This window comes from Mytilus trossulus, chromosome 3, assembly GCF_036588685.1.
Source record: "Mytilus trossulus isolate FHL-02 chromosome 3, PNRI_Mtr1.1.1.hap1, whole genome shotgun sequence".
In the NCBI taxonomy this organism is placed as follows: domain Eukaryota; kingdom Metazoa; phylum Mollusca; class Bivalvia; order Mytilida; family Mytilidae; genus Mytilus; species Mytilus trossulus.
This window is the reverse complement of record NC_086375.1, coordinates 6,849,993-6,877,148: the sequence shown is the minus strand read 5'-3', so window position 1 is coordinate 6,877,148 and position 27,156 is coordinate 6,849,993. Positions and strand designations below refer to the sequence as shown.

The following is a 27,156-nucleotide window of genomic DNA, read 5'->3' as shown; positions in this document are numbered from 1 at the left end:
ATTTTCACGAACGCAACCTATGTATTACTGGTAAATTATTAAACCAGGGATATCATTACCATACATTACTTTAAACCTTTACTAAAAGAGGGACGAAAGATACCAAAGGGACAGTCAAACTCATAAATCTAAAACAAACTGACAACGCCATGGCTAAAAATGAAAAAGAAAAACAGAAAAACAATAGTACACATGACACAACATAGAAAACTAAAGAATAAACAACACGAACCCCACCAAAAACTAGGGGTGATCTCAGGTGCTCCGGAAGGGGAAACAGTTCCTGCTGCACATGTGGCACCCGTCGTATTGCTTATGTGATATCAAATGCGGTAAATAGTCCAATTCGGTAGGTTACATTCATGAAAGAGAAGGGGATTGTAGTTACGACGTTAGGAACATATCCGATATCATTTGTGAAACGGTTATTCCATAACGGTCAACCAACTCGTGATGGCGTCAGTAAAATTTACGAAGGGATGATTCAACAATTGGAACTCTTGGTTTAATAGTTTCCTTGTGAGCAGTAACCCTCTATCAAGAAAATCATGATAGGAAATACAAGCACGGGAATATCGTATCAATTGGGAGATATATACCCCGTATGCAGATGCTGCTGGAATGTTGCTACTTAGAAATTGAAAGTTCACAATTGGAAAGCTGAAATCATCTCTTTTGTCGTAAAGTTTTGTCTTCAACCGACCCTCATTGTCAATTTCCAGATGTAAGTCAAGATATGAAGCCGACTTAACTGTATCTGTAGTATCATTTATCTCCAATTCGATTGGATATATGCGTTCTACATAGTCACCACATTTTGAATTGTTTAGTGAAAGAACGTCATCTTTATAGCGGAAAGTAGAGTTAAAGGATATTGCTAACTTTTTCCATAGATATAAAAATTTGGTTTTGAAGTTTGGTTGTACCTGTAGACAACTTATTTCAAACGGGATAGCCTCTTTTTACGGAAGTGTTGTTAACCGTGCCCGGAAATTTAGAAATGATCCATGTAAACTTGCTGCTCCTTTAAATAAACTTATTCTTAAAGGTTACCTATTCAACACTGTGATAAGATCATTGAATATTGTTTTTATTGGTATAAATATTGACTTTGTTATAAGTAGATTTAAAGTTGACTAAATATTACTAGTATGTTATATACATATACATTTTTATTGATCTACAATCTCTCGATACCTGTAACTTGGCATTGCACAAGGTCATGTTTTTCTCTGGCTGTTTATGACGTCTTTACACTAAATCCATTGTATGTTGGACGTGAACGGATTGATTGCTTAGTCTTAGAGGCATGATTTTTTTTATTAGTTGTTAATGGCTTTGAACTAGCTGTCAGATAACTGCGAGTACTCTCAGATTTGTTCATTGTGTCTTTTTGTGTTGGGATGTATAAGTACCCGGCCACGTCCATTTTTATTTTTTGTCTATCTGATGAGTTAAGCCTTTTTCAACTGATTTTTGTAGTTCGTTCTTATGTTGTACTGTTATACCACTGTCCCAGGTTAGGGGAGGGTTGGGATCCCGCAAACATGTTTAACCCCGCCACATTAATTGTGTATGTGCCTGACCCAAGTCAGGAGCCTGTAATTCAGTGGTTGTCGTTTTTTTATGTGTTACATTTTTGTTTTTCGTTCATTTTTTTTATATAAATAATGCCGTCAGTTTTCTCGCTTGAATTGTTTTACATTGTCTTATCGGGGCCTTTTATAGCTGACTATTTGCGGTATTGGCTTTGCCCATTGTTGAAGGCCGTACGGTGACCTATAATTGTTAATGTTTGTGTCATTTTGGTCTTTTGTGGATAGTTGTCTCATTGGCAATCATACCACATCTTCTTTTTTATATTTGTTAACCTTCAAGATTTAGGTTATTACGTTTACAAACATGACATTGTGTTAATGATAAAAGAGGGACGAAAGATAACAAAGGAACAGTCAAACTCATAAATCAAAAACAAACTGACAACGCCATGGCTAAAAAAGAAAAAGACAAACAGACAAACAATAGTACACATGACACAACATAGAAAACCAAAGAATAAACAACACGATAAACTTCTCTTTCTACTATCTGTCAATCATTGTGTCAGCGTCAAACTGTTTTGTTCGATGTTTTTATTTCATAGACTTATAAGTATACACTCTGTACACAACAAGGATTCATTGAATAATTTGCATTTCAGTTAACGCTTTTCAATTCATATGAACATATTTTGCATATATGACAGTTGTTTACATGTCCTTTAAATTGGCCACATTGAGCTAGCAACCCTAAAACTATAATTAGTTAATATAAAGGTGAAAACTAGTGTATCGCAAAATTGTATAAAAACTAAACGCCAAACAATGAAAATCATTTATTATTTGGATCAGTTAACGTTTGAATATTTAAATAAACATTCAGAAAGTATTACTTGTGAAAAACTTCTTGGTTTTATATATACATTAAGCTTAAACGGAATAAGCCAATAGATCAAATGTCATGTACAATGAAAATAAAATCAACTTCATACACAATAAAGATAAGAAGATCAATCAAGTGTCAAGTTATGGTCATTAATCCGGTAACAAATATATAAACACTACATGATGATGATGGGTATTCGAAAAAATAAATAATCAGACACAGCCGTTGATTTTCTTGTAAAGCCGAGTTGAAAATCATCTACAAATTGTCTCATTCTTGATGTATTAATTTGAAAGTATAGTTTTGACGACAGCAATTTTTTTACATAAATAAGGCCGTTAGTTTTCTCGTTTGAATTGTTTTACATTGTCTTATCGGGACCTTTTATAGCTAACTATGTGGGATGAGCTTTGCTCATAGTTGAAGGCCGTATGGTGACCTATAGTTGTTAATGTTTGTATCATTTTGGTTTTTTGTGGATAGTTGTCTCATTGGCAATTATACCATATCTCCTTTTTATATTGCAGTATATGCATATGTCGTTATGCTGTATAATCCAAATGCTTTTAATTATTTGTTGTTATTCTGTGATAAGCATATTAAGATGCACTATAAAGTATTATTTATTTAAGTATTTACTGTCTTGGGCGTTCTTTCGTTTATTTATGCTGAATTCCCGTCATGTAATGTTGTCATTTTAGCGGTATATCTAACATTGCCTTAAAGCACGGAGGTTTGCCTAACCATAAAACTAATTATTTCATAAAATGGCCTGTAGCAAGTCACAAATATGGCAGTTGTTATCTGATAGTTTGTTTCTATGTATGTTGTCTTGTCGGGTTTTTTTGTTGCACTTTTGTGTTCTTTTGTTTTGGTGTTTTCCTCTTATAGTTGAAGTGTTTCCTTCGATTGATGGGTGTAAACTGGGGTTTATTCTCTTAATCGATTTATGACTTTTAAACAGCGTTATACTACTGTTGCCGTTTTAAATAATATGCATATGATCTAAGAAGAAAAAGTGTCACTGAACTTATTTTCTTGTTTCAAGTCAAAAAAGGACATTTCTTTATCATTATTTCGACATGCAAATAAAAATTGTCGGGCGTAGACCTGTTTGTAAGTGTCAAACTCTTCCATATCATGGCCAGTTTTGTAACAGCCAGATATAAGAACAAACTGAAAAAAATCAGTAGCAATTGATTTTACTAAAAATATTGTTTTATCGTCAACAACAATTTAAAGATAAATCAACTTCTCCTAGACCGAAGTATCAAGCAGAAAAATTCCAACGGATTTAGTGTACAGACCTCAGACACAATTTTAATAACGCAGGATCCTATGCAATGTATAAAAAATGTATGTTAAGTTCTGTTTTAATCTTTCAAAATCAAAATAAATATTAGGACCAAATAATGATTATGTATACACTGTACTACTGTGTTAAATTGACAACCGATGTGAATAATTATATTCAAAGTATTAATTAACTTAGATGGATCATTTAATTAACGGGGGTTTTAAATCCGTAAAATCAGAATTGCGATTCCCTGTTTTAATGAATACTCTACAGCCAACCTTCATAATAACTACTTCGTAGGTGTGAAATAAAGGTTTTAATTTTTTTTCAATAAATAAAATGATTCATATATTCTTCAGTTTATCAGTAACACATTAAGTCCGTTTATTGAAATTTAAAACGTGAATACATAAACGGTAAAAGCAATCAAATTGTGAGATAAACAGAACGAATGGAGAAATGAAATAAACATCACCGTCCAAAAAAAGATGGTCAACAATCAAAACGAAAAATATAGAAAAGAAGATGTGGTGTGATTGTCAATCTATTCACAGGAGACAAAAAGACACAAAGATTAACAACGTACGGCCTTTCAACAAATAGTCCATACTATTTAATCAGCTATAAAAAAACCTCAATTGAAAAAAATAGAAGACAATTTAAACGAGAAAACTAACTGCATAATTCATATACCACATGATTGATGGAACAAAAGTAGCACAGCAACAAACGACAACCACTGAATTAAAGGCTTGGAACAGGAATTTAGATACAGAAGGCGCGATCCAAACTATCCCCGAACCTCGGACAGTGGAATAACATAACAACGTAAAAAAAACTATCAAATTCAGCTATAAAAATTTGTTTTAGTTTCACAGAGCTTTTATCCAAATGTACATGACTTAAAGATACAAAATAGTTATAGATCAGATCACTCGCCTATTATTTTACAAATAAAACTTAATAACTTCAGAATTGGGAGGGGTCTATGGAAATTTAACAATTCTCTTTTATATGATCCAGATTATATCCATATTGTTAAAGATGTAATAAATAAAACTAAAGAACAATATGCTTCTCTTGTATATAATTGAGAAACCCTAAACTTAGTAGACTCTTGTGAAATTGAGTTCACAATTAGCGGTCAATTATTTTTAGAAACATTGTTAACTGAAATAAGGGGGAAAACAATATCGTATGCTTCTTTTAAAAAGAAAAAAACAAATAAATTAGAACATTTGCTAGCTGAAGATATAAACAAGTTGGAAGAAATAACCCAATTTTGGAACAGATAGAAAAAAAAGAAAACAGAACTTAGAATTATCAGACAAAATAAAATGAGGGGTCAATACATAAGGTCAAAAACACAATGGGTAGAAGAAGGAGAGAAACCGTCAAAGTATTTCATAAATTTAGAGACAAAAAATTATGTCAATAAAACAATTCCTAAATTAACTGATCAATCAGGAAATATAATTGAAAACCAAAAACAAATTCTAAACGAAGCCAAAAATTATTACAAAAATCTATATTCCAAAAATGAGACTATAAAATCTATTAATCTGAACAATGCCTTACCCAATAAAGATATACCAAAACTATCTGAAAGTATGAAAGAGTCGTTAGAAGGGGAAATATCATTTACAGAATTGACTAATGCAATTAAAAGAATGAAAAATGAGAAAAGCCCTGGATCGGATGGATATACAAATAAATTTCTTAATTTTTTTTGGACTGATATAGGTAAATTCATACATAGATCAATTAAATATAGCTATAATCAAGGGGAAATGTCTATTACCCAAAAACAAGGTATTATAACTTGCATTCCAAAAGGTGACAAACCAAAACAATACATGAAGAATTGGCGGCCAATCAGTCTTTTAAATAATATATATAAATTAGCATCAAGTTGCATTGCAGAAAGGATAAAGTCAGTTTTAACAATTTTAGTTAATAATGACCAGACCGGATTTATACCTGGTAGATTTATTGGTGAAAACACCAGATTAATATATGATTTACTACACTACACTGAAAAAAAATGATACCCCAGGCATTCTCCTCCTCATTGACTTCGAAAAAGCTTTTGATACAATATCCTGGATTTTATAGAACAAGTTCTTGGTTTTCAACTTTGGAAATTCCATAAAACATTGGTTTAAACTTTTTTTACCAATACTAAATCAGCAATAACGCAGAATAATTTTCTATCAGATTTTTTTTACAATTGAAAGAGGTTGCAGACAAGGGGATCCTTTATCCCCTTACATTTTCTTGTTATGTGCTGAAATTTTAGGAATATTACTAAGAAAAAACGAAAACATAAAAGGTATTACTATTGAAGACTCAGAATTTTTGATATTACAATATGCTGATGACACCACACTTATTTTAAATGATTCACCAGAATCCTTAGATGCATCTCTTGGTGCGTTTAGAACTATATGCTGAATGGTCTGGTCTCAAGATGAATTTAGAGAAAACAAAGGTAGTCTGGATTGGGAAAAAGAAATATAGTCAAGATACAATGTGTGTAAAGTGGGGATTGGAGTGGGGTTCCAACAGATTTACGCTCTTGGGTATTAAATATTCAGTAGACTTACAAGAAATGGAAGCACTAAATTTTGAACCCAAATTTAAAGAGATAGAAAGAACAATGAAAAGCTGGTCTAACAAATACTTATCCCCAATTGGAAAAATTACAATAATTAAAAGTCTTATAATTTCAAAGCTCAATCACCTATTTTTAACTTTACCAAATCTTAATAATGGATTACTAAATCAATTCAAAAAAAATTATTTGATTTTATTTGGGATGGTAAACCAGACAAAATTAAAAGGAAAATAATTGCTCAAATATATGAACTGGGTGGACTTAACATGTTAAATCTAAAACAATACATCAAAGGATTAAAACTAACTTGGATAAGAAGAAGAATCAAACAAACTAATAACTATTGTAAGTTACTAACTTTTACTGAAAAAATTGAATTAAATAAATTATTCTTGGTAGGTCCAAGAACGCAAGTAAGAAATCCTTTTTGGCTGGAGGTTTTTAATGCTTGGACTGAACTACAAACCAAAGTAGCTATTAAGAACGAATATGATTTTATCGCATCTAATCTTTGGAATAATAATGAAATTAAAATTGGTAATCAAACCCCTCTGTATAAAAAATGGACTGAAAAGGGCGTCTGGCTAATAAATGATTTAATTGATAATGATGGACATTTAATGAATTGGCAGGAATTTAAAAAAAAACATATGATGTTGATACCAACTTTCTTATATTTCAAGGAGTAATGTCAGCTTTTTTATTCCTATATAAAAAGTCTTAATATTAAAAATAATCAGCTTATGAAGCCTTATGGGCCAATTATACCAACTACTATTTCTATATTTATGAAATCTACAAAAGGATCAAAAGACATGTATAATGTTTTAAATAAAAAAATAACAAATATCACATCCCAGGAAAAGTGGTCTTTAATCCTAAATAGACATAATATTATTTGAAATAAAATATACAGACTTCCATTTTACATTACTAAAAACTCAAAATTACAGTGGCTCCAATACAGGATTAATCACAGAATTTTGGGAACTAATAAATTTCTCTACAAAATTAAAGTCTCACAAAACAATAAATGCACTTTCTGTTCAGACTCAATAGAAACTATTGAACACATATTCTTGACATGTCCAAACGTTTTTGATGTTTGGGAAGAACTTAATAAATGGATATTTGCAAAAGTCCAAATTGAACTACCACTTAATTTAGATATTGTTTTATTTGGGATATTAGAAAAAAACAGAAAAAAACTACATAAAAAATCTCATAATACTATTAACCAAATATTATATATACAAAACAAAAATGCAATGTAGACAAGTAAATAATGTAGCCTTAAAAAATTACCTTAAAGAAAATTTGTTCATTGAAAAAATAATATTTTATAAAAATAAACCATTGCAAAGAGCGTACACCTGCTGGAACCCCTGGCTCCAACTAATAGAATGATTTTTTTTAACTAACTCTCACGTAATAAAAATATCTACCCAATCCATGCTGCCTTAGATTTACACTTCTATCCTTTTTAAAATTATTAATAATACTAATATACGTTTATAGAAGGATTCAAAATATCAACTTTATGTACTTGTCTCGATTTTGCTGATGTACTATGAACTTATTTACTATAATTATATTACATATATGAAGTTCTTTGCCAATAAACACATTACAAAAAAAAAATGCAGCTATAAAGGCTTATGACTAAGGATTTTCTGTTTTGTATTTGTCAATCTCTATTTTTTCACATATATATGTTATCATAGTCTTTGTTGAGAAGCCTTGTTATGAAATTGTTTCTCGTGATCAAAAGATCAAATAATAGCTTGGCATCATATAAAAACAGATAATTGAACTTATTCATAAAATACAAATTCGAGTGTTTTACTATCAATCTTTTCGCCATTTTGACACTTGGTCATGATTTAAGCTCTATAAAAAAAATGATGATATTGACATAATTAGGAAAGCAGTTCTCCGCAAATATCTTGATTGAAATTAAAAAAAGAAAGAAAGTGTATTCATAAAATTAAAGTTCACAATAAGTTGAAATAAGTATTAAACTCCATCTTCCACATGAAGGTTGGAAACTGCAAAACCTTGATGATGTTGAAATGTATTGACTTTTTAATAGCGGTACACTACATATACTATTGTTGCCTTTACTAGCCCTAGTGAATTGACATTTTCATGTGTGCTTAAATGCAGTGCATGAAACAGTTACTGCATATAACAGCATTGACTTCATCTAATTTTTCAAAATGTTTGACTTTTCTTTCCTTCTGATAATAAATTTACATATGTAAAGAGTCATTCAATGCATTAATTTACAAATGTAAAGAGTAATTCAATGCATTAATTTACAAATGTAAAGAGTATGCATTAATTTACAAATTTAATTGTAATTCAATATAATAACATTAGGTGCATGTTTCATAATAATACGTTATTCTGATTGGTTAAACTGCAATTTCGCGTTATTCCTTAGTCAATTGCATTACACAATAAAATTTATCATTCATGATGACACACGGTCCCTCAATAAAGTGCACAGGTAAATTAAATAGAAATTTTATAAACACGTGTTTTCATGGTCCTAGCTAAAATGTAATGCTTCTTTTAGTAACTTCATATGGTTGAAAAAACGTCGACCATGCGCATATTTTCAGAATAAGCGCGGAAGCGCTTCTGCGCTTCATACAAAATGTACTTCGGTCAACGCTTTCACCCCCCCCCCCCAATAAAGTAACAAAAAGAACCATTCAATTCTTAAGTATTACTTTAATAAATGCATGTAATTCTAATTTTAATTGTAATTTAAGGCATAGTTTCGTCAAAGTAATTTTAATAGAAAGCATTGCATGGCAATGTCATTCGCCTCATGTCTGCAATGTTATGTGGATAAAATTTAACACAAATATTAATAGGTAAAAACTTCATAAATACAATATTGTACTATTATCGTAATCACTATGAAAATATATCATTACATCCAATAAAAAGGCACATAAGAAAAAACGAAAAACAAGAATGAAATAACTAACCATAGTACAATAAGACAATGACGGGATGTATAAGTACTGAACCACGTCAATCAAATTTTAATTGAAATAGACAAATCAGTAAATCAACTCATTACAGATACCAAGATAAAATTTTGTATTTATGCCAGACTAGCGTTAAGTAACAATTGGCAAAGACACTACGTTTTCACTATTTTAGGTAGATTATGTAACACAAGAAAAAAGATATCCCAGAGTACCGAAGACTACAGACACAGAATGGCCAAATTTGTGGCACTTGGTAAGATGATAACAGAATAATGTCTTTCCATTTATGACTTAAGTCATCTTATTTCATTATCATTAAATATCATCATGTAATTGGCTGGCAATTTTGAACACATTTCGAAACCAGTGCGTACAGATAAACACAGAAATCAAATGTTCAACGTATCACAATTTTCTAAAGGAATGTATGAAGACTATAACGAAATTAAACATCCACCAAAAATAATACCTGCAAAATAAATGACATCCACCACTGAATATTCATATCTGTCCAATCCAAAATGCATATAATATTTGTTTGAAATACTATAAACAGCAATACATCTGGACAAATTAATGAGTTGATGACATATATCATGTTGTGTAACTTATTATCTGATATAGACATGCAGAAATATGTTTTGTTTTGTTTTAGTTTAAAAAGACGGAACTATCGCATGTATATGTTAAAGGTATAGACTTTATCAAATGTAGAAGTCAGTTATACCGTTTATAAAATGTCTGGAATTTCAGCTTTGAAACAGATATCCATAAGCAGTCAGTCGACTGGTGCAGGCGTCCGTAAACGTACAAAGGAATGATTTAAAATAGGCTACCTGTTTGGAACTCCTGGTTTTTAAGCTTCTTAGTAATCAGTCATTTATCAATAAATCATGATAGGAAACAAAGGCCCTGGAGTGTTTTATCCTCTCGGAGTAAATGACTCCTTTTACTGGGGCTGCTAGAATGTTCTTAAAAAGAAACGAAAGTTTCACAGTTGGAAACTTTAACAATGTTTGCTTTCACCCAACCCTCATTGCCAATTGTAGATGTTAGTTTAGATATGAGGCAGACTGACATTTCAAATAATAAGAAAAGTACCTTTGATAACTATTTATGGTATCTTCAGTCTATTACCTAAAAATTTAACGTTACTAATGTAACCCATCTTAATGAATATAAAACAATGTATCCTTGAATTATTACTTAACTTTTCTTAATAAAGCAATTCTGAATGGTCATGATGGTTGAAAACTTATACCAAAACATCCCTTTTCAGGGGAAAAATTAATAGATAAAGGTCCTTATGTTGGAGTTGCTCAGTTTTTATTATTCTGTGAAGGTTTGTTGTAGTTTTTCTTTTTGTCAATTTCGTCTGGTCATAATGCTCTTTCCTTCATATTTTACTTATAATTCTCGATGGAATCTTTTGTATTTTGTTTCTCTTTGTATTCCTTTAGGGCAACATAAACGGAATTAATATAATCAGTAGGAATTTGATGTTAAGAACAGATATTCACTCAATAATGATAATTCTTTCATTCATTTATGACATATTTCTTTTTTACAGAATGATGACGTGTTACCTTCTATGAGGGTAAATGAAGCCTGGAATGCTGGGTATACCGGAAAGGGAATAAAAATTGCTATCTTAGACGACGGCTTACAGACAGATCATACTGACTTACATGCAAATGTGGTATTTTGAATTTCCTTCTTTTTAGTATTATTAGATAATAAGATATATCTATGCATAAAGAGTCACATGGATGAGGAGGCAAATAGTGTATGAATTTCAAGAAGAAGGCTTGTTCACTGTCAAATTGCAAATGAGGAAAACCTGCATATATACGTACAAATGCATTAGAAAGCAACAAAAACAACATACCACCAATGCTATTATATGGCATCAACATGAGTCGTTAAATTATTGCTTTTTCTCATTAATGCCTCCCTCGAAGCGTAAAGTAAGAAACTACATACCTTAAAGTCTTTCCTTTGACCCGGACAAGAACCCACACTTGAGATAGGTACGCTACAACAAGACGTTCGAGACGGTAAATAAAAAGCAACTAAATGAAGTTGTATTTATTCACGAATATTATTTTAATACAATATATTTTATCAGTATACACTGTTGTCTCATTTACGTGTCAATTTCAGGACACAGCCAACAGTTATGACTATCAAAGCACGGATGGAGATCCCACACCAGATGTTGGTGACAGGTAGATTAATATACAAATTTTAAATGATAAAGTTTATTTGAATATATAATGTGCACATATTATAAAACAATTCCATCAGAAAGTGCCTTTTCAAATGGCAAACTCAAAAGATAAAACATATCAACGAATGGATACAAACTGCCATATTCTTGACTTTGTACATGAATTTTCTTTGGTAGAAAAAGTAAAACCTGGTTTAATAGCTAGCTAAACCTTTCAAATCTATGACAGTTGCATCAAATTGCACTATATATAATAACGATAACTTCAGAAAAAAATATTGCTTCATGTATAAGGCTCACAACGGAGAAAGGGCAACGTAATTTGAACCCTTCAAAATATTTGTGTAAAATATAATAACATTGGTATATCCAAGTCATTTTTTATATTGTTTGTTACATTCAATAGAAAATGTTGTCGATCATCTAGTTGTGAAATAACTATTAAATATAATTGAGAATGGAAATGGGGAATGTGTCAAAGAAACAGAAACCCGACCATAGAGCAGACAACGGCAGAAGGTCACCAACAGGTCTTCAATGCAGGGAAAAATTCCTGCACCTGGAGGCGTCCTTCAGCTGGCCCCTAAACAAATATATATACTAGTTCAGTGATAATGAACGTCATACTAAACTCCAAATTGTTCACAACAAGCTAAAAGTTAAAATAGTACAAGACTAACAAAGACCGAAGGACTAGATATATTTAGTTTTTAATATAGTCTTACTCGTATATAAATCATTTACGCATATATTCGTGAATAAATACAACTTCATTTAGTTGCTTTTTATTTACCGTCTCGAAAGTCTTGTTGTAGCGTACCTACCTCTTGTTGTAGCGTACCTACCTACATTGAAGACCTGTTGGTGACCTTCTGCTGTTGTGTTTTTTTGTTGTTTTTTTTTTTTTTTATTTGGTCGGGTTGTTGTCTCTTTGACACATTCCCCATTTCCATTCTCAATTTTATCTTACTACTAGATTTTGAACGATTCATAGCATGCCATCCATATTGTGTTTACTCAAATGCTAATTTTAATTTCCTTAAACGATGAACAACAAATGGATGATTAAATGTAAAAAGTAAAATCACAAAAATACTGAACTCGAGGGAAAATTCAAAACGGAAGACCCTAATTAAATGGTAAAATCAAAAGCTCACACACAAAATGAATGAATATCAACTGTCATATTTCTCTATCGATACAGACATTTTCTTATGAAAACATTTGTGGATTAAACCTTGTTTTATAGCTAGCTTAACTTCTCACGTGTATGACAGCCGTATCAAATTTCATTTAATAAACAAAGATGCGTACACAAAACAAACAGACATAACAGCTAAACATTTCAAAAAAACAGCAGTCAATATTGTCTCATAATGTTAAACACAAAAATAAAACAATGATAATAATAAATCGACATGTGAGATTTGTTTATATTCATGTTAGTTTTCGAATTTCGAACGTCTTTGATAATGCTCGATAAATCATTTATTTAAGAGTAAATCCATCCTTAACTTGTTAGCACTATAAATATTTGTAGCCATGGTACGAAAGTAGCAGGTTTTATAGCTGCAGAAAAGGATAACAGCGAATGCACAGTAGGAGTAGCATTTGAATCATCTATAATTGGTAATTATTTGTTGATGCATGACAGTTCAATTGTTAAGTGTTATTAACTGGCTGTTCTTGTATTGACCCTGTCATGGATTCGAATTAAGCGGTACTGGCCCCGAGATACGAAGAGTCGAGGATCAATACATCTGATTGAGAATATATAGCAGGGCCAATACAAAAAAGAAAGTAAATATGACTTAATTAAATGATTATAATTCATTAAATCAAAAGGTTACCGTGGAGAATATACAGAAATTCATATTTGAACTTGTCTTTTTGCAGTGACGATGGATGTCAACAATGATGTCAATCATGATCTCTCGTCCGAGTACTTATTGCAAACCATTTTTCTATCAAATATCTAGTACCTTAATAAGAAAATTTAACCATATACTCTTATATAGTTTGTGTTCTGATTATGATTGATCAACGGAAGTGATACAGTGATAATAATCAGCAGTTTAAATAAAAAAGGCTGTCAAATATTTCAATTTCAAGACAAAACAAGTAACATCACTTATTTTTTTTAAATTAATTTGAAGTAAGAATTTATGATACAAGTTAATGTTATACATTAAAATACGTCCAAAGTCAAGAAGGCTTATATCTAGATATTAGAAAATTGAAACCGGGAATGAGCGTCCTATAAAAGAGGAGCGAAAGATACCAGTGAAACTTATAGATTGAAAATAAACTGACAAAGTCATGGCACAAAATGAATACGACAAACAGACAAATAATAGTACACATGACACAACATAGAAAAATGAAGACTAAGCAACAAGAACCCCACCAACAATTGTGCTCCGGATAGATTTACAGATCCTGCTCCACGTGTGACACCCACTGTACGTGTTGCTCATGTTATTACAAACCCGGTAAATATTATGATTCGGTAGCTACCATTCATGAAAAGGAAAGAAACATATCCGATACCATCTGTGTAACGGTTATTCCATAACAGTCAATCAGTTCGTGATGGCATCCGTGAAATTAACGAAGGGATTATTTCAACTTTACCATTTGAAACTATTGGTTCAAAGGCGTTTGTAGTATCTGAAATCAAGTTTGATATTAAACTTACAGTTAAACTTAAAGATTCTTCAAAAACGAAAACGTTTGTTTGTAGAATAAGGAATATTGAGTAATATAAATGGCATTTAATTGTTCACATCTTTGTTTTATGATTGTTATGTGTAGTTAACCATTCAGCATTTCCTAGATTTTATATAAAGTCGAATGAGTTACAATTTAAGATATATGTTTACAATATTGTAACCACTCAAGGTATAGGTAAACAATTAAAGTTCAAATGTTTGTACAAGATATATGGTATGCGCCAACTAGACAGGTACTCATGCAAAATAAATACTGTGGATTCTTTTATTTTCGTGGGTACCAATTTTCGTGGATTAAGAAAAACTTGTATATTCGTGGATATTTAATTTCGTGGTTATGATGAAGTCTGCATACAAACCTATAGAAAAAATATCATTCGTTGAACATTTAATTTCGTGGTTTTACTGTGCCCACGAAATCCACGAAAATTGGTATCCAACGAATAATAATGAATCCACAGTAACCAAAAAGATGTAGAGGTGTCAATACTGTCTACACATAACATATATATTTTTTGATTGAGCTAAGTCTGCCAATTGATATTTTATCGTATGTTTTTCTATGTTATGCTATTGTTTCAGAAAAAGGGAGAAGGTTTGGGCCCATTAAAACGTTTAATCCCGCTGCAAATGTTTGCACCTGTCCTAAGTCAGGAATCTGATGTACAGTAGTTGTCGTTTGTTTATGTAATATATACGTGATTCTCGTTTCTAGTTTTTTTATATAGATTAGACCGTTGGTTTTCACGTTTGAATGGTTTTACACTAGTAATTTTGGAGCCCTTTATAGCTTGTTGTTCGGTGTGAGCCAAGGCTCCGTATTGAAGGCCGTACTTTAACCTATAATGGTTTAATTTTTAAATTGTTATTTGGATGTAGAGTTGTCTCATTGGCACTCACACCACATCTTCCTATATCTATATACATTATATCAAGCTTTAATTTGTCAATAAACCAAGATATGCCAGAAGCCTAAGATTGTAATCTTGGTGCCAACAACAAGTGCAATGCCTGACGTTTCATAAAAGAGGGACGATAGATACCAGAAGGACAGCCAAACTCATAAATCGAAAATAAACTGACACCGCCATGTTGTATACACTATTGCATTGTGGCGGCGTATAAACCATCATATTATAACTGAATATCTTATGTATAGTTTAAGAATATATCAAAAACAAATACACAGAACGGTGAATGCATGCATCACATATATTGCAAATAATCTTAATAGTTGACTGAGAGAGGAAAAAAAATTGTATTTTAGATTAAGTGCAGTTCATTGTCCAAATATTTATGGATCGGTCTCGGAGTTCGGAATTTTTATATCAATTGTAAAATTGAACAGATTTTTAACCTCTATGTTAGAAAATAAAATTAAGTTCTTAACCATAGAGCTAATTTTTATAGTTCTACACTACGGGTAGAACCGTTCTAGAACTTTTTTGAACAGTCTTCGCCTGGCCACTAGAACTAACAAAAAATGATAAGATTCTTCAATCCTTTACAACGTATATTTGTTTCCTTGAAAATAAATACAATATATATTATATTGGAATTAAAAACGACGTCATATTTTGTCCAAAATTTACATTTCATACCTAGTTTTTGCAAAGTTGCAAAATGACAGTTGTTGTCCATTCGTTTGATGTGCTTTATCATTTGATTTTGTCATGTGATTTAAGACTTTCCGTTTTGAATTTTCCTCGGATTTTGGTATTTTTTAGATTTTTTCTTTTTAGATTATTCATATCAACTGAAGGCATTCAAAAACAAAAGTGTTAACTACATTTAAATTCTTTTCCTTTCCAAACATTTGCAATTGCAAACATCAAATATGACCACTGTGTTTCATATCAAGTTTAAAAAAAAAAAAAAAAAAATTGTATTTAAGTCCTCATAAAGGAAATGTTAGTTATATGACACCTTTCTTCTTTTCCATGTAAAATAACTATTTAGTCTCCTCAAAGGTGTTCGAATTCTTGGTACCTCGGGACTGACGGATTCACAAGAAGCACAGGCACTCATTCATTATCTTAGCGATGTAGATATTTATTCCAACAGCTGGGGTCCTTCAGATGGATATGGATTTTCTGGACCTGGTTCAATAACTGCAGACGCCTTCCTATCCGGAGTTACTACTGTATGTATAAAAAGCAATACGTTACGGTAAAAATCTCTTATAGCAATTTATGAAATTCAAATTAATTGAAACCATGTTTAATTTATTAGAGACTTTTGCCAATGGTCAAAAAAAGAAAAAAATACTCGTTCAAATTTCCATATCAACGAAATTTTACAAATACTGAAATCTAGCTCAAAGCACTTTGTATGCTGAACATTGCTGCAATACATTTCGTCATACACTATATATTGTTAATTTAAGTTATATTTGATATTTTTTTATTGATCATTAGGGCAGGGGTGGTAAAGGCGTTATTTATACATGGGCAGCAGGTAATGGCCAAACAACTGATAACTGTAATGGAGACGGATATGTAAATAGCATCTACACTATTGGTGTGACAAGTGTAGAAGAAGGACAGAATGCGTGGTACTCTGAAGTATGTGCCGCTGCATTAGTAGCGACTTACGGTGGAAGTAGTAACAATAGATATTTAGTAAGAAACATAATATATAAAATGTTCCAGACCGTATTAAAACGCGTACGTTCCTACCATACTCGTACGGTCAGACCATATAAATATACTCTCATACGGTCTAGGACAAACTAGACCATATATGTATTTGGACAATATGGGTTAATTTTTAGATAAACATGTTTTATTGAATTTACGAATTAATTTTATTACAATTAGATGAATAACGTGAAATACATCATCAACTCTCAACACTAATCTGGAAAGATCTTTTCAACAACTGGGATCATTAGAGTACCACCAAAGCTTCTGTATGCAGTCTTTGCATTAGTTTCTGGTACGTTCAACTAATTAAAATTAAATCTCTCACTCGCTCATTTTTTAATGCTTGGTCGATGCGTGCCCAATCTAATTAAAATTAAATCTCTCACTCGCTCACTTTTTAATGCTTGGTCGCTTTTTCATTATATTCTCAATGGATTTTTTTTTTATAGTTTTTGCCCGGTATCTTGTAGTAAAGTTACTAATATTTTCTAAGATATTTTCTTCCAACTTTTCTGTAACTACAAAATTAGTGAGCATAATAAGACATCATATATTACTGACATGATAGATACAGGAGCTAAACAGATTAAATTAACTAGACTTTTTCATATATTTAAAATATTCAGTTTTTATTTCATTAACAATTTAACTTTTTGAATTAATTAGGATTTCCGTTATGTTGACCAGTAATATACAGTGGTATCTTATAAACTTGACCAACATCTTAAATTAGCCAAACCGTACGAGTACGATCCGACCGTATGAATATTTGAAAGATTATGCATATATTTAGTGTACCTGCATTATTAAGTAATTCTTTGTGGTTTTTACAATACGTTATGTTTGTGTTGAGGAATGAATTTATTTGTATTTTGTTCCTTTTAATCGTCGAGCTGTTCTAAATTTTCCCAAAAAAACTGATTTTTAAAACATATAGTGTAAACACCGTGCAAAGAATTTCTTTTCAACGTCCAAAACAAAGGCTTACACTTTTCACAATTTGCATTTAGCTAATTGTCAATCACACCAGTATGTTGAGATCAACCTTTTTAAATACTGGCTTCCTGTGGAAGACAACTACTTGTATTTTAAACATTTTTTAAACTTATTTGTAGACTTCAACAACGACTTCCTCCGGATGTACAAGTGATGGAATACAGGGAACCTCGTTTTTCAACTCCTATCGCATCAGGTATCATTGCGTTAGCCCTCCAAGCAAAGTGAGTCTACAATACGTTATGTTTGTGTTGAGGAATGAATTTATTTGTATTTTGTTCCTTTTAATCGTCGAGCTTTTTCTAAATTTTCCCAAAAAAACTGATTTTTAAAACATATAGTGTAAACACCGTGCAAAGAATTTCTTTTCAACGTCCAAAACAAAGGCTTACACTTTTCACAATTTGCATTTAGCTAATTGTCAATCACACCAGTATGTTGAGATCAACCTTTTTAAATACTGGCTTCCTGTGGAAGACAACTACTTGTATTTTAAACATTTTTTAAACTTATTTGTAGACTTCAACAACGACTTCCTCCGGATGTACAAGTGATGGAATACAGGGAACCTCGTTTTCAACTCCTATCGCATCAGGTATCATTGCGTTAGCCCTCCAAGCAAAGTGAGTCATTACTAACCCTGGTATATTTATTCTTTTTAAAACGATTAAAAAAACTTTCTAAATCATTTGGAATGCCTTTTTTGTAAAGAGTTAATTTTTTGCCTGATAAAAAAGACTCAGCCTGTACCTGAAAATTTAAAACATCAATTTGATACATCATTAATGTAGATATCATTATGCTTAATTTTGTTTTAGTTCTGCTCTCACGTGGAGAGATATTCAGCACATAATTGTTCTGACGTCATCTAGAAATGGTTTTACAGATTCCTATTCTAGCTGGCAGACAAATGGAAAGGGAAAAGAATGTATGTACTCTCTAATATAATAAAATCATGGTGTACTACAATGAAACTGATGGTGTCAAACGTAACTGGTGACATTTAACAAAGAAAGGCGTATTATTGTGCATTAAAATCTATAAAATTAGTATAAAGTATCATTCGTAAAGATTGTCATCAGCTATCAATGTTATCGTTTGAATATTTACCAAAGATGATTCAGCAGTGTGGTGTGAATGCTACAATATAAATTTAAAGCTAGATCATACCATATAAAAATATAGAGATGCAGTAAGATTGCCTATAAGAAAACTATGCAACAATGTTCAAATGAAGTAGATGTAAAGGCAACCTTATGGGCTCCAACAATGTGCAAATCCTTACCGTAAAGTCGGCTATCAAATGAACAGACATGTGTTGAACTGAGAAAGCTAACGGCTTTATTTACGGAAAAGTATTACGACAGACATATTCCAACGACAGTTATTTAACTACAGGCCTCTAACATGCATTGTTAGCATCTACTAGTTCATCATGATTCATTTACGCGTATTGTGTAAATGAAATCTTTTGATAGTCAAATCTAACCATAAAATGTGAGGGTTAAGGTACACAGTTTGACTGTCACGTTTAATTGCGCAATGATTAACTTCTGCTAATAACAAATGAATAAATAAGGATGCAATTTCTCCGATAATATGAATGAAAAATGTTGACTAGTTAGTCAGTTTATATAACGATGAACATTGAAAGATTTTTCTTAAATGTAGACACAGCAATTAGTTTGTAAAAATTCAAGCACTATGTATTTCGTTGGTCATTTTCGAAAATGTTTGGCTACCAATAAGTTTGACATAGAGAATCAATTTGCAGTATTAAATGATACCTTTTTTTCATATAAATCCTAGCAAAAAACTTTTAGGAAAAACTTAGTTTAACACAATTGTCAATGGAGGAAACAAAAGAAGGCCTATATTATATACCAAATGTTTTGTTATCATGACAAGCTACCGCAATTATTGTCAGTTTGTGATAAAAAAAAAAAATCTGTACCATACCTTTAAAAACTTTATTAAAGGAAACTTTTTCTTAAAATTGTAATGTTTATAGAAAAATAAGGTTCCATCAAAATTAATGAGCCATATTCACCAGGGTACGAAATAGATATTATCGTGGGTACAAAAGGGTAAATGTTGGGTACGAAATGGCAAATGTTAGTACGAAATGGCAGAGGCACGAAAGGGTCAAGGTGCATGGTACGGAATAACTTGCTTCCTTAAGTATAAGCACATCAACTGTGAAAATATTCTTGCAGAGCTTTTGTGTTAACAAAAGAAATTCCTCCAAATATGTGATCTTGTAACAAGATCCAATTTTTGATCTCCAAATTGGAGAAACGAAATTCGCCAATATACATTTTCAAAATTACAACAAAGGAATAATACTTCGTTTCTGTAATCCTTCTAACATTTGAAAATAAAAGTTTGTTGTATATTCATTTTTAATTCCGATTTAACGTTTCATATCTGAACAAGTATGGTCGGTTGTTGTCTCTTTGACACATTCCACATTTCAATTCTCAATTTTAAGTATCTCGAAATGGTTTTTTTATACAGATAGTCAAGTTCTTGGATTTGGTTTTATGGACGCTGAAGCTATGGTAACTCAGGCTGCAAGTTGGACTAATGTTCCGTCTCAAACAACATGCACGACATCACCTTTCACTGGATCTGGGTAAATCGTTACTACATTAATAACTATCCAAACGTATTTGAACCTGAGAAAAACGTTTTTGCAGAAATTTCGACTGTACGCAATAAACTTTAAAAGTACAAACATATAAATGGAATAAGTTTTTCTATCATCTGAAGCAAATATAACGCCATTTCAGTAAAAAAAAATACATTAAAAAAAATATGTTGCCAAAAGAATTTGATGTTTTTTCTCCTCTTATTCCCTACCACAATTCCATATAAATAGTCTTGTTCGGTGTGAGCCAAGGCTCCGTGTTGAAGGCCGTACTTTAACCTATAATGGTTTAATTTTTAAATTGTTATTTGGATGGAGAGTTGTCTCATTGGCACTCACACCACATCTTCCTATATCTATTGTCATAGTTATAACATACATAAAATACCATAACTTCAAAACTTAACATGAACTGCATTTAATATATCAATTATTTTGAAATTTACCTGTGACGTCACTGTTGTGCGACGATCTTAGTGTGTGATAGGCAATGTGAGGTTCTGTTGTGCTGTTTTTATGTGATACCCTTGATTATTTTAAGTGTTTGTTTTTATTCTGTGGTAAGTCAGCACTTCGGTGCAAAACCCCAAAATTGTGATGGAGATTTGGACTTAGTGAATGAATAGATTTTTTTGTGTTGCTCTCTTCGAATGACCGACAATGGTCATATAAAAAAGAAGATGTGGTATGATTGCCAATGAGACAACTATCAACAAAAGACCAAAATGACACAGACATTAACAGCTATAGGTAACCGTATGACCTTCAGCAATGAGCAAAGCCCATACCGCACAGTCAGCTATAAAAGGTCCCGATAAGACGATGTAAAATAATTCAAACGAGGAAAGTAACGGCCTTATTCATGTTTCTTAAGGGAATCATTTTCAGTGGTTTCATTACCTCTAGTTAATTTAGTCAATGAAGCGTAATTTATATGATTAACATTAAAGTGAAAACAGAATCATAACATTTGTTAATTAATATGTTTTTTGCAGATCAACATCAAATTCAGACTACAGAACAGACAGGAGATTAATATCGGCTCCTGATTGCTCTTATTTGGAACATGTGACTATTAACATTTCATTCTCGTACACTCGATACCGAGGTGTGACTGAGTTTATTCTAGTGTCACCCGCAGGAACGGAAAGTCATTTAATGCATTATAGAAATGAGGATGCTAGTTATTACAGCTCAGCTGGATCATTATCATGGACATTTATGTCCGTTCATTTTTGGAGAGACACTGCAGATGGACAATGGACTTTGAAGTTTAAATCATATAGGGGCTTATCGGTCGGTGAGTTTACTTCATCTTTTGATAATCTGTGGATTAGCATTAAACTAAGGCTTTTTATCCCTATGCACTATTTGATAATTGTTATTGTTTATCACGATATCCATCTTCAAATATTGTTATTTAATGCAATGAATTGGTAAGTTAATTAATAAATTTTTGTATTGTCAAGAAAGTATCAAATGAATAATTACTCTGATAAAATCTTAATTGAAATTCTATAACACTATAAATAAAAAAAAAACTGATATTTATAAAACAAAAATATTTTTCAAACGTTTCTATAAAACAAATATTAAACAAATACTAGCCAATAGATCAAATTTAATTTGCATTCATTTCCAAACTAGAATAATAGAATTTGGGTCATAAAACCAAAATTGCTAGAAGTAATGCAGAAAAAAGTAAAATAACCAAAATACTGAACTCCGATGAAATTCAAAACGGAAAGTCCCTAATCAAATGGAAAAATTTAAAAGATAAAACACATTAAACGAATGGACAATGACTGTCATATTCCTGATTTGGTACAGGCATGTTCTAATGTAGAAAAAGGTGGATTCAACCTGGTATTTTGGCGCAAAACCCCTCAATTGTATGACAGTCGCACCAACTTCCATGTACAGTGTGTTCCGCATGAAACTCATAATACGTTTTAAATAAATTTTTTAAAAAGACGCTGTTGAGGGCTGTCGGAATGCATAAATCCTATTCAAACAGCTATCAAAATTAAGATTGTAATTGACACTTAACTCATTTTTTACGAATCCATATTGTATAATCGTCAAAAGAAAAAAATCGGTCTGTTTTGATGTGAACATATGACAACGAATTTATTGTCGTGTTTTGAAGAAATAAAAAAAACATTTAGGCACAAAAGAGATTTAAATCCTTACTTGTGGAACATTTTAATTCACTTTTTATTGGATGGACATGCTTATCACATGAGTTTTGCACGGAACACACCTTTAACCATGTTGACGTTTTTCGACTTATTTTCAAAAACTTGAATAAACTTCAATGCCTATCGTTTAATTTGTGAAAAACGTTTTAATCGTTTTAATTATGAATATCCATAATTATAAAACGTCGTAATCAAGTAATACTACTTTGAAATTGTTATTTGTCATTTCCTAACTAAGGGCACCCATTTTCCTTGCGCGATTATAGGTTTTAATCCAACCTTAACTTTTTTCAATATTTTAGTAACTGTCAGTTCTTGGTCAATCACATTTTACGGAACGTCCGCTGATCCTCTTCCACGTAAGTAAAACAATTCTACATAAAATTGAGAATGGAAATGGGGAATGTGTCAAAGAGACATGTTCTATTAGATCGCAAATTATCTAAAATGATGAAAAATAACACATTTACACTCACGACGTATCGTATTTATAAGAGACAATTAAGTGTAATTAGTTATCAAAGGTACCAGTCTTATAATTTGACAAGCAAGACGCACGTTTTATCTACATAAGACTCATCAGTGACGCCTAGATCAGAATAGCTAGAAATCTAAATAAGTCTAAAGTTGGAAAGCATTGAGGACTAAAAAATTATACCCTCGGGGACAAAGCGTCGACCATCAGTGGCATCAAAAACCTTAATTTTTCCGATTCATATGCAAAAGGAAGATGATATACAAATGTTTCTTAATCCAAATATTATCATGTCAAAAAGTGTTAACTACTTGGTTAACAGCTCGATTCAAACAAATAACATGTGCCTTAAAACACACAGCGTGGTTATTCTGTCAAAAAATTCAAAAATAGCGTTTAAAATTATGATTGTAATATTTTTGAATTTCAGTATATTGAGTATTATGATGTCATAACTTTTAATAAAAAATAAAAAAAACAATATCAGCAATTATCAGAAAATATCGAATAGGTATAAAAAAAAATAATATATAAGTACTATAAAAGACATGGGACTGGCACATGAAGAATGTACTTAACTGCAATCAGACTATTACCATATGAAATCAAACATAGAACACTGTGAACACAAACAAATGATGTATTAAAATGATACATAAAATAAAGATAAACCATAAAATAAAGATAAACCATAAAATACATATAGTAGCAACAGTTCAAAACGTATACTTACAATTTCTTCGTTCTATATATTATAGTCTATGTTCAGTTTGTTCAGTTCATCTGGATATTGTTTCATGTTTTAGATATAGATGTATGTATATCATCACCCTGTCATAACAATGGGACGTGTGAAAATAACGTCTGTTCGTATAATTGTCAGTGTATTGATGGTTTTTCTGGAACAAATTGTCAGACCAATTCAAGTAAGTACCTATAAAACTATCAATTTTCATATCTGGATTCTTATAAAAGGCAAGGAAAGACAAGAAAAGACCCAACATTGATATTATCCATTTACTGTCCTGATTTGTAAAATTTGATAAATCATTAAAGAAATGCAAATAAGTATCGCAAGGCGAATGTGATTAACTGCTATTTGTCTTACATATTACTCATATTTTTGTCATGTTTAAATGTTATGACGCATGTTGAGGAGAACAGCTGTGTCATGGTTTGTTAGATCATTCAGTATTTACTCTTTAATTGGATAGCTTAATGTCTTCGAAAGTAAAAACACAGAAATACTGAACTCCAAGGAAAATTCAAAAAGGAAAATCGAAAATCAAAAGGCAAAATCAAAAGTCCAACCACATTAAACGAATGGATAAAAACTGTCATATTCCTGACTTGGTACAGGCATTTTCTAATGTAGAAAATGGTGGATTGAACCTGGTTTTATAGCTAGCTTAACCTCTCATTTGTATGACAGTCGCATCAAATTCCATTACATTGTCAACGATGCATGAACAAAACAAACATACTCAAAGAGTAAAAATGTCAAAAATAGGGGTACCGCAGTCAATATTATGTTACCATTTTAATATCATTATAAAACAACAAATGTAACGAAGAAGCACAAAAATGCAAACATCAAATTTAACATCCTCAGTTTGCTTATCTTATACGACTAAATTTATCTATGTAAAGTCTACCGCTAAAGGATAGAAGGTGTTCAGTACTGGTGTAAAATTGCGCGTTTGAAATTCGCACAGGTTGACATCAAAATAATTTTGTTGTTATAATCCTAATACCTTTTATAACTATTAACACGACTGGGTCGATGCCACTGCTGGTGAACGTTTCGTCCCCGAGGGTATCACCAGCCCAGTAGTTAACACTTTGGTGTTGACATGAATATCAATAATGTGGTCATTTGTATATATTTCCTGTTTACAAAACTTTGAATTTTTCATAAAACTCAGAATTTTCTTATTCCAGGCATATACTACCTTAGCCGTATTTGGCTCCACATTTTGGAACTTCGAATCTTCTATGCTCCTCAACTTTGTTCTTGTTTGGCTTTATAAATATTTTGATATGAGAGTCACTGATGAGTCTTGTGTGGACGAAACGCGCATCTGGCGTACTAAATTATAATCCTGGTACCTTTGATAACTAATAATTGTACAAATAGCATATTTTGTTAAATTATTGTGAATTCCTTATTTATATACTGGGTCGAATCGCCAAACAAAGACAAGTACAAAATACTTCAACCCTACACATTCGCACCTCGCACATTCGCCCCCAAGGTCCGTTCGCACCAAATTTAAAATAAAATTCTAGTTGAATAATTAGATAATCAAGATTGTTGTTTTTAATTGATTTGATGTAAATACATATTACCAAACTTTGTTATGATAGACATTAAACTGACAAGATGCATGTACAAGATCAGTACTAGAAATGCTCCTTGAATATGGTTGTCAATGAAGGGCGATGATACCAGAGGAACAGTCAAAAGCATAGATATTACAACGCCATGGCTAAAAAAGAAAAAGACAAACAGACAAATAAAAGTTCACAAGACACAACATAAACAACTAAGCAATTAGAACCCCAGCAAACACTTAAACTGAACACATGTGCTCCTGAAGGGTAAACAGATCATTCTCCCCATTTGGCACCCATTGTGTTAATCTAAATATTCTCATTTGGTAGTAAACTACGATCTTCTGTCCCATCCAGGTTTTTCATGTGCATATGCGTTTATTTATGTAAATGCATAAAATAATTATTTGAAAACGTATCAGGAAATCAATGATGCATTTTGATAGTTATGTAGTTGAAGCGGCTTTAAATTTGTCATGTAATGTCATGTTGATTAGTTTATGTGGCAAGTATATCACATTTTGAATAAAGGAACTTGCGCATGAACACCATATCAAAACGATGGAGCTTGTAAAGAGAAAGTATGCCAATATGGTTCTATTTTAATGCTTTGATATATAATTCAGGACACAATATATACATATCAATTTCTTTGAAGTTTTATAACAATTGAGGCAGAAATATTCGGTGAAGTATTTTTTAAAATAAATGTTTTAATTGCAAGACTAAACTTGCAATTAAATTATTGGTCTGTTGGACAACCAAGGACATTATATCAAATCAAGACCAATTTCATGTATTTCTCGTTAGTCATTTTATTGTATCATGTTAAGCTGTTAGACCTAGAGAAGTAATAAATGATATCTTGCTAGGTAAACATTGTAACCATTTGACCAACACAGAAGTTATATCCCAAATCATCCAATTTAGATTAGGATATTCTGGTGAATATAAGAGACATATTTTACAACTAGAACAGATATATGAAAATCACTTTAAAATGTATAACTTTTTTCCCGACAGTTATGCACAAACAAACTGTCAGACAAAATAAGCAAGTACAAAAGCAATCCTAATCTTAGAAAATGTCATGACATATTTAAAATGCATTGTATGTATACAGTTTAACTGATAAGATAAGAAATAAACGATAGAATAGTTAGACATTGTATTTGTTATTAGTAAAACTCTCATTTCTATTTACGGACTTTTTTAGTATAAATTTCCGGAATAGTAGAGACATGTGTGTCAGTATAATTTCTAATGATGACCTAATACATTCTGAAAAAAACTATTATGTAATAACTGTTTTCCATTTTTTTTTCTCAGCTGATAGTGGTGGTATAAGATTGTCTTCGTCATTTAAACACTGGTGGATATTTGTGTCATTGGCGATCACACCAGATCTCCTTATTTGTCTTACAACAGTAGCTGCTGAAGCATGTGGTACTGTCGCTGTAATTTTGACTGGCATTGTTGAAGCTGTAGTTGCAAAGTACTCTTCGACTGAAGCAACAGTGGGCGCTTCAAGACGTGCAGTTGCATAA

General features: G+C 31.5%; 1 protein-coding gene across 1 annotated transcript; it reads left to right on the top strand.

The window, feature by feature from the left end:
* The first annotated feature begins 5,090 nt into the window (after positions 1-5,090).
* LOC134709920 (furin-like protease 1, isoforms 1/1-X/2) lies at positions 5,091-27,156 on the top strand. The gene is made up of 15 exons (XM_063570044.1): positions 5,091-5,120; positions 9,519-9,599; positions 10,917-11,045; positions 11,510-11,574; positions 13,117-13,205; positions 16,279-16,451; positions 16,726-16,929; positions 18,069-18,173; positions 18,469-18,572; positions 18,768-18,877; positions 20,467-20,584; positions 21,595-21,899; positions 23,103-23,159; positions 24,082-24,201; positions 26,939-27,156. Exons 1-15 carry the CDS (start codon positions 5,091-5,093, stop codon positions 27,154-27,156), a joined length of 1,908 nt encoding a protein of 635 aa, XP_063426114.1.